Source organism: Mus caroli, chromosome 5 (genome assembly GCF_900094665.2).
Source record: "Mus caroli chromosome 5, CAROLI_EIJ_v1.1, whole genome shotgun sequence".
Classification (NCBI taxonomy): domain Eukaryota; kingdom Metazoa; phylum Chordata; class Mammalia; order Rodentia; family Muridae; genus Mus; species Mus caroli.
Genome location: NC_034574.1, coordinates 143,974,490 through 143,983,625, shown reverse-complemented (window position 1 = coordinate 143,983,625; position 9,136 = coordinate 143,974,490). Strand labels below are relative to the sequence as shown.

The following is a 9,136-nucleotide window of genomic DNA, read 5'->3' as shown; positions in this document are numbered from 1 at the left end:
AAAAAAAAAAAAAAAAAAATCTCGTAAAAATAATGATCAAAGTTTGTTTACATTGAGCTCTCATTGGGTTATTATGCCAGTCCTCAAAAAGTCTCAGATTTTTGAGCATTTTGGATTTCACTGAATATTCAAGTCAATCCTGGGAGAATGTTACCAAGGAGATTCCATTAAGGTATACAGCAGGTTCAGAACTGAAATTCCTAAGAGACTGCAGTGTCTAATGTAAAATAATTCCCTGTGGTGAGGAAACCACTGGGCCACTAATTCATGATTATCCTTACGAAGTCATTTGTTAATCCAATTACAATGTGCTTGGAGACCTATTCTTTTTTTGTTTGTTTTTGTTTTTTTTTTGAGACAGGGTTTCTCTGTATAGCCCTGGCTGCCCTGGAACTAACTCTGTAGACCAGGCTGGCCTCGAACTCAGAAATCTGCCTGCCTCTGCCTCCCAAGTGCTGGGATTAAAGGTGTGTGCCACCACTGTCTGGTAGAGACCTATTCTTTTTTTTTTTCTTTTTTTAAAGATTTATTTATGTATTATATGTAAGTACACTGTAGCTGTCTTCAGGCACACCAGAAGAGGGCATCAGATCTCATTATGGATGATTGTGAGCCACCATGTGGTAGTGGGATTTGAACTCAGTACCATCAGAAGAGCAGACAGTGCTCTTAACTGCTGAGCCATCTCTCCACCCCCTCAGAGAGCTATTCTTTTTTGTTTGTTTGTTTGTTTTTTAAGACAGGGTTTCTCTGTGTAGCCCTGGAACTCACTTTGTTTGGCTGGCCTCGAACTCAGAAATCTGCTTGCCTCTGTCTCCCGAGTGCTGGGATCAAAGGCGTGCGCCACTACCGCCCAGCTCAGAGAGCTATTCTTAAGCAATCTCTTAAATGAATGCATTCCCGGGAAAACGCAGAGTAAGAGCCACTCAAACCTGTTCAGTGCACATCAGTGTGTGGCATGACAGGGTGTGTTCCCAGGTGGCCTGTCCCTACCTGAAGCAGCTGCTGAGGCTTTGCTGCTGGCCGTGAATCGATAGAAAGGTGGGTTGTCACAGTGCTGGACGATGGGGTTCACTGGCTCTGTCTGCTGCAGCTCGAAGAGCAGCTCTTCCATAGTCTGGATGGTGTTATTCCGACACAGGTAGGTTGCCACCTTTTTAATCTTGGGAAAAGAGAATAAAGGGAGGGTATACTTTCTATCAGAGCGTTGGGCTGGAACCCCCTCATCGTGGGGCACACTGCCGTCTGATACTGCTCATCCAACAACTGACCTTTGCTATCCTTGGATAACCCAAGTATTGGGGTTAAAGCTACATTATACAGGCACTGTCTTAAGTGACTTAATTAAACAAACAAACAAACAAACAAACATTACTTTTAGGGTGAACTGAGTGAATTTAAGCCAAAAACATCGTAAGATTTTACTGGTGTCCAGAGGCACAAGGTATTTATATGACAAAAACGATTAATTGTATCCGCTCTGGGAAAATAACTGCTATTTTTATTAACAAGGGAAAACAGTCTCCCCTGCAGTGGCTTGAATGAAATAGCCCCCATTGGCTCACAGGTTTGAAATCTTGGTCCCTAGTTGGTGGAACTGTTTGAGAAGGATCAGGGGGTGTGGCATTGTTGGGGGAAGGATGTCACTATGGGTAGGCTTTAAGGATGTAAAAGCATAGGCCCAAGTCTCTCCCTTTCTTCTTGCTGCTGTCTATATGATGGGATGTAAAGCTCTCAGCTAATGCTCCAGCACCAAGCCTGCCTGTTTCCTGCCACGTTGGCCATGGATTCACCCCCTAAAACTGTCAGTGAGCCCCCAATTAAACGTTTTATATGAGTTGCCTTGGTCACGGTGTCTCTTCACAGCACAGAATAGTAACCAAGACACGTCTTCTCCTCTTTGTCATTAGAAACAAATAAGTTTTAGCCCTCTGTAAAGTGTTAGGTTTTAAAAATGGCAATATCTGACTCTAGCTGCATATGTATCAAAAGATGGCCTAGTCGGCCATCAATGGAAAGAGAGGCCCATTGGGACACGCAAACTTTATATGCCCCAGTACAGGGGAACGCCAGGGCCAAAAAATGGGAATGGGTGGGTAGGGAAGTGGGGAGGGTATGTGGGACTTTTGGGATAGCATTGGAAATGTAATTGAGGAAAATATGTAATAAAAATATTTAATAATAAAAAAATGGCAATATCAATGTGTCACATAACTGCAGGTCCTGATGTCTAACCTGCAGCGTGGCTGAAGCAGCTCGGAATAACAGGAAGTCATAAACTCACAAACCACACAGAGAGGCCAAGTGAGTCTGTTAGGAATGGCTGTTATTCTGCTCATCCACCATCCTCAAGTAAAAACAGAATATACCCTATCAATATCTCTGTTTTGCTTTCTCTCTTAACACATTTGGGGGTTGGAGAGATGGCTCTTTGTTTAAGAGCACTGGTTGTTCTTGCAAAAGATCAGAGTTCAATTCCAGGGTGCTCCACATGACAGCTCAGTATTATAACGCCCCTACCAGGGGATCTGTTGCCCTCTTCTGGCCTCTATGAGTACTGCATGCACATGCTGCACATACATACATGCAGGTAAACAGTCATCTACATAAAATCCCAGGTCTGCTGTATTTAATGTCATATGCAAACCAGAAGCATTTTTGTTAGTCCTGACTTTTACATTTGACCTCTTTCCTACTGGTGCTGCTTATAAAGGAGGCTAGTAACTGTCAGGAAAATGACCCTGAATTCCTAGGTGCCTGTATCCTGTAGTTCAATCCAAGGGGCTGACAGGCGTGCCTGACATGGAGCCTGTGCTGGGTGGGGCAGAAGGAGCTTTTATGTAGTACATGGATGATCCCCTGCGGGAATGAGAGAGCATTCCAGGAGCCAACCTGTGTGGCACTTACGTAGGGCAGGAGGATGGTGTCGCTGCTGACCCCGCACAGGCTGATGAGGAACTGCAGCGTGACCCTCAGGTTGTTACTCCACTTCTCGTTGTTGGCCAGAGCGTTCCAAGCGTTCTCCATTTCTGCTCCTGGGACTTCATCTCCATACTAACTCAGACAAGATTAAAAGCAGCCTTCGTGAGTGTGTGAATAAGTTGTTGTAAGGGTTATAATTGTTCAAAATTATTACCAGGGTGGAAATGACTATTTGATAAAAACAACATTTTGGGGTGGATGGCAACTTACAATACATAGATCAGCTACATAAGTACTCATACAAACATTTTTTAAAAATGTAGGCCATGGTTTTCCCCAAAATATGTGATATCTATATTTGTATGTGTGTGTATGTATGTATGTATATATATGTCTATCTATGTATCTATATATATATCTATGCAGCAATGCATGTATGTATGTATGTATCTATGTATCTATGTACCTATGTATGTACGTATCTAGCTATCTATCTATCTCTCTAAAATTTGCATCATAATCCCCCCATTCTTTAATTGCACTGCGGGGCATTTGAACCCTGGGCTCCCTACATTCAACACAAGAATTCTACCCTAAGATACATCCCAAGTCCTTACGAAAACCACTTTTTAAGTGCACCAAACAATTCTTATTTTCTTATTTTTTACAGCAAACGAGGAAGGCCAGGTTTACCCACTCCTTTGAACATAAGCTTACCTGTTTATACAACTATCGTAACTCACAAAGTTATTAGATCATATGGGAAAACTAGAAATCAGGAATAGAGCTCAGATCCTCTGCTAGAGCAACTAAAACAGGAATATATTGCCATGGATACAATGTTATATTTCTTTACCAAATACTGAGGGAAAAAAGGAAGTTTACCCTGGCAACATCATGAACATCGTTTCCTTTTATTGTTTTTTTCTTTTTTCTTTTTTTTTGAAACAGGGTTTCATGCAGCCCAGGCTGGATCTAAGTTCACTATATAGCTGAGGATGGTTTTGAACTTTAGACTCTCTCTCTAGCATTGTACATATTTTTAAGTACAGAATTCAGTGGCACTAAGTGTTCTGCTGTGCACCCACCACCACCACTCAACATCCTCTGGAACCATTTTATGATAAACACTATTTTCTTGGGTTTGTGGCAAAGGTTTGTGAACCCAGGGCTTCCCTGCTGATGGAGCCATGCTATAATGAGGTACCTTGGCTGTCATGTACATGAGGTTATTCAGGACCAGAGAGGTAGCTTCCGGAGAGCCCCAGCCATTCCCTTTTAGTCCATGAGAGGCAGTCACTTCTCCTTCCCGGTCCTTGACCTCATCCTCAGGACTGCTGGGACTGGACCCCGGGAGGAGTAGTCTGCTGTCCACCAGTTCAATGTTGTGTAGCCATGGCAACAGGTAGGTGAGCATGATCTGCCGTCCATTTGGGTGTGTCGTGGGGAATCTCTGGCTCACCTCTGAAGAGACAGGGCAAAGGACGGTTATACACTATTCTCCAAAGCAAACTAAGGAGGAACACAAGTGTACTGCTCCAAAAGTGGTTTGCATTCAGTAAAAAGATTACTGTATATAATAGCTATCCAGGACAAGAGCAAAGAGCAGGGCTCATCCTTGATCCTCTGTGCAGGAAGGGGGCGGGGCAGGCAGCTAAACACAGACTGATATGAAAGCGTCATGAGTTCAAACACACTGTTAGTGGATAAGGAGTAACAGTGTACCGGGCGTCTGCAGGACATGTGTTGAGTCACAACTTCACCATATCTGGCTGCATGCACAGCTGTGTGGCTCAGCCACTTAAATAACCTCCCTGAGCTCCCATCAACTGATCAGGAAAATGAGAGCAACCCCTACGTGGGGTCTCACACTGCACAACGGCAAAGGATAGTGACACCAGCACACTGTTGATCAGTGCCAGCACAGCACCTGTTTCCTAGCAGGATCCTGAGCAGCGATGGGCAATGCCACTCTTTCCAGCCTTGTGACTTACAAAGTGTCTCCTATGTGAATTGGTTGTTATAAATGGAGATGTGGATTCCCACAGCAATAAACCCACTGGTGGTTTCTCTTTGGCCATAGCCAAGCATGTGGGAGGGCTATCATGTGCTACATTTGACTCGAGGAGCTATGATTCTGAAGCTCACAGCTCTGTCACCCTCTTCTGGCATCTAAGAATACTGCATGCACAAGGTACACATACACACACGCAGACAAACACTCATCCACATAAATAAAAATAAACCAATCTTTTTCTTTTTCTTTTTTTTTTTTTAAAGAAAATCCCACATCTGCTGTGGTTTGGTTTTGTTTCAATAATGTTTGCAAACCAGAAATTTTTTTTTGTTAGTACTGATATGATCTTTTACACCTGGCCTCTTTCATACTGGTGCTGAATTTGAAAACCAGACAGGAGCCAAGAGTGTGAAATTCAAATAGCAGGGGGAACCCCAGCAGCAATGAGCTCAACCCTGTCATGGGTTACTTTCTCAATTGTGTTTCTACACTGTTGCACCGGCAACAATGTGGCAGCGTATACTCTGATTAATGCTTTGCAGTCAGAGCTCAGCTGTACAGAGCTCAGCTGTGCAGTCAGAAGCTCAGCTGTGCAGTGAGAAGCTCAGCTGTACAGCCAGAAACTCAGCTGTACAGCCAGAAGCTCAGCTGTACAGTCAGAAGCTCAGCTGTACAGTCAGAAGCTCAGCTTTATGGATATGCTGTGAGTGTCAGTAGCACCTTTTAGCTCTATAAGAGAATTGGCTTTATCCAAAGAGAAATTAGGAAGTATGGTCCCGTGCCTGCACAACTAGCCAGCATAGGTCATGACCTCACTCACGGTGTTCCTAGCAGCTAATACCAGAACAAGGCAGTATCCAGAAATTACTCGGCACAACCCTTTGGATGCCTCCAGCAGAAACTTTAATTGCCTTAGCCCTTCCCCAAAATTATAGTTACAATAGATGGTGCTATGCTGTTCATTGGGCCTTTACATAGGTGGAAAATTAAAAAAAAAAGTGTAATTTTTCTTATTTTAAACAGTGATATTTCTTCTTATATCTTATTAATATCTAGCTTGTATATTTATATGTATGTATGTGTGTGTGTGTGTGTGTGTATGTATATGTATCACATGCATGCTTGGTGCCTACCAAGATTACCACAGAGGTTAGAAGAGGGCATTGTCTTTGAACCAAGATCCTCTGTAAGAGCAGTCAGTGCTTTTAACCACTGAACCATCTTTCTCTGTGTGTAGGAGTCCATGCCCTGGCACGTACGTGCTTGTTAGATGGTAACTTGGAGACATTGATTCTCTCCTTCTACCACACAGGGCTCAGAGATCAAACTTTGGTTGTCAGACTTGTGGCGTGCACCTTTACCCACTGAGCCATCTGGCTGGTCCCTAGAGTATTTGACTTAGAGTTGACACACTATGATATGACACGTATGCTCTGGCTATGACATCAGACACTTGCATCTTACTGCACCAGAGCATCCATTAATCCTGCTGGGAGAGCATTCATTAGTGCAAGCTCCTATAATGGACAGAATGAAAGCAGCCAGAACCTCTCAGGAATGTGGTCAGCCGTATACAAGGGACATTAAGGAACCCAGGATGGGGTCTATAGTCAATAGTATGTGCATGTATACATTAATATATATGTAGTGAGGTCTCGACATTTATAGGAGTTGAGAGGGGACTTGTAGGGGTTGGATGGAGATTATATAGACATGTTATGAAATTCTCAAAATAATATTTTGAAAAAAAAAAGTTCCTGAGCCTGGAGAAGATCCTAGGTGACAAATTACACTGACAAATAATTCAGGGGCAAGGGAGAAAGTGACAGGTAACAGAAAGCACCAAGCTGAGGATCTTGTCAGAGAATGATTCCCACTTACAAAAATACAATTTTATTATGGAAGAGTTGTTTATGCTCCATAGGAAAGACCATGCTTTAGAAAGAGAGAGAAAAAAATCCAATCCCAGAGAAAGAAACATTAAAAACACCTATTTTTAAACAATGCCAAATTCTAACATGGAACACAAGCTCATTTATTACATTTATTGCAATTTGTGTGCCGGACATGAGGACCACCCATCCCCCCAATCGGGGTGCCGGCTAGAGTTGTCAGAGAAGGGCGGATGAACACCTTGGTTTGTGGAGATGTTTTTGAAGAGGAAGGAAGATGCCACAGATACTCTGGAAGATACATAGAGAAATGAAATAAAATGCGGGTGCTCAGGGTATGCTCCTCAGCTTCTTTGGGGGGGACCCAAACATCTTGTCTGGCTGCTTGTAAGTAATTAGGTCACCTTAAGTTACAGGCAATAAAGCCTCACGGCAGGGCCTGAACAGCGCAGGCAGCTTAGGAATTCACTAGGTCATGTTAATGTTTTCAAGTTCTTTTCAAAGCTTCTTCATAAATCAAGAGGGGGGGGTGGCTTAGAAGAATGTCGAAATGGCTCAATTTCCTTCTTGGGGTTCTGCTGCCTGTCGGCCTGGATTTATCTTCCCTCTCCCTAGCTGTCCGCTGCCCCCCACTTTCCCAGCTCCCTATCTCAGCTAATAAGCTGTTTCCCGTCTTACTCTTGCGTAAATGCTCCTCTTGGGCTTGCAGCCACCCTTGCCCCAGCTCTGTCTGCCTCCTCTCCTTGCAGGCTATTGCAACCTGACCTCTGCCCGCACCTCCCCTTAGAACCCTGACATACTGGGATTGCTCGCCTTGGAGGATGAGCATCACCCCTTCCATCCTAATCTTTTCATTTATCTAGGTTTCCATGAAGAAAACTGCCTCCAGGATGACTCCCTCATGACGCCTCCAACCCTCTTCCATCCCTTCCTCCGTATTCAAAAGGCGCTTGTTGAGGGCTTCTTTCCCTCCATGCTCTGCCACTCCTGACCTCCCGTGCCCCGCCTCCTGCATTCTGGTCTGTCTGTCTATTCTGGAGAGGCCCTACCCTAGCATCCCAGGCTCTCTGTGTCGGCCTTGCCCTACACCCCTGCTCTCCCTGCTCTGGGCTGACTGGGTAGGGGTCACCATCAGTCTTCCAGGCAGCACATCTGTCTGTGAACCTCCTCAGCAGCTCTGGCCCCGCCTCCACTTTCCACTCTAAATGGGCTCTTGGGTCAGGCCCTTTGAGTTACAGCCACCCTTCCCAACCAGTGCCCTCTCTAGACTGCATGCTCCATTGTGACTTCTGCTCTTTCCCAAATGCATGGTGGTGTGTCATTTCCTCAGCCTCTTTTAAACTCAGCAGTCTTTGTTTCTTCCTTTCTTTCTGCCTCTTTTAAACTCAGCAGTCTGTTTGTCCTTCCTTCCCTTTATTCAGTGGTGCCCTGTGATAGAAACTTGACCATTCTGAAGCTTATTTTCCAGTTCTCAAACTGAAAACCCTGAAAAGTTACAGCTTTATGTCTGTCAACCAACGCAGCCTTCGTTCTGTGGCTCTAAGTTTTTTCTTTTCTCTCTTATTATTTAAAACAATTTTTTTTAACTAAAAAAATTTTGAGCATATTCTTCTCCTCTAAGTCATCCCAGATCCTCTCCCCCGCTCTATCTATGCAACTTTAAGTTCTCTCTCAAAAAACTGAAAACCCAATGTGGCAACACCACCCCCAAAACAAGATTACCCCTCCCAGCCCAAAAAACAAAACTCTAAACCGTAAGTAAATAAAAGCCTCCCCCAGCCCCCGAAGAGTCCATTATATGCTGATCAACTGCTCCTGAGCACGAGCCCTGTCCTGGAGTTGTTGATACACCCAGTGTCACTCTGTAGGGGAAAACTGATTTCCCCTTTCCCAGCAGAATAAGTAATAGTTCAGTTGTTAACCTTTAACCTAGTGGCTAGGTTTCCATTCATTCATTTCTTCATTCTTCATTCATTCTTCATTAAAAATATAACCAAATAAAACAATAATAATATTATAAAACAAAATCTATCATATCGAATTTTGACAAGACAAACCAAGAGAAGGAAAAGAGCCCAAGAGAGGGCACAAGAATCAGAGACCCATTTGTTTGCCCACTTGGGAATCCCATAAAAATGTGAAGCTCTTATTACAGTAGAAACTTCCTGAAATGCACACATATTATATGAAGGTGATATAAGTAAAATAGTCAGATAGTGGGAGAGACAGAGTCCCAACTGGCCACCTCTCATCACCAAATGAGGCTTCTAGTACTGAGATTGCATTACATCTAACTGGGTTGATG

At 43.8% G+C, this 9,136-nt stretch overlaps 1 protein-coding gene across 1 annotated transcript in view; it reads right to left on the bottom strand.

The window, feature by feature from the left end:
* The window catches only part of Fry (FRY microtubule binding protein), a 233,684-nt gene that overhangs the window by 79,407 nt on the left and 145,141 nt on the right, over window positions 1-9,136 (bottom strand). Inside the window, exons 33-35 of the mRNA XM_029477821.1 lie at window positions 4,130-4,386; window positions 2,908-3,054; window positions 994-1,162 (exon numbers count right to left, since the gene is read on the bottom strand). Coding sequence (XP_029333681.1) covers window positions 994-1,162; window positions 2,908-3,054; window positions 4,130-4,386 — 573 coding nt within the window. The remainder of the gene's footprint in view (window positions 1-993; window positions 1,163-2,907; window positions 3,055-4,129; window positions 4,387-9,136) is intronic.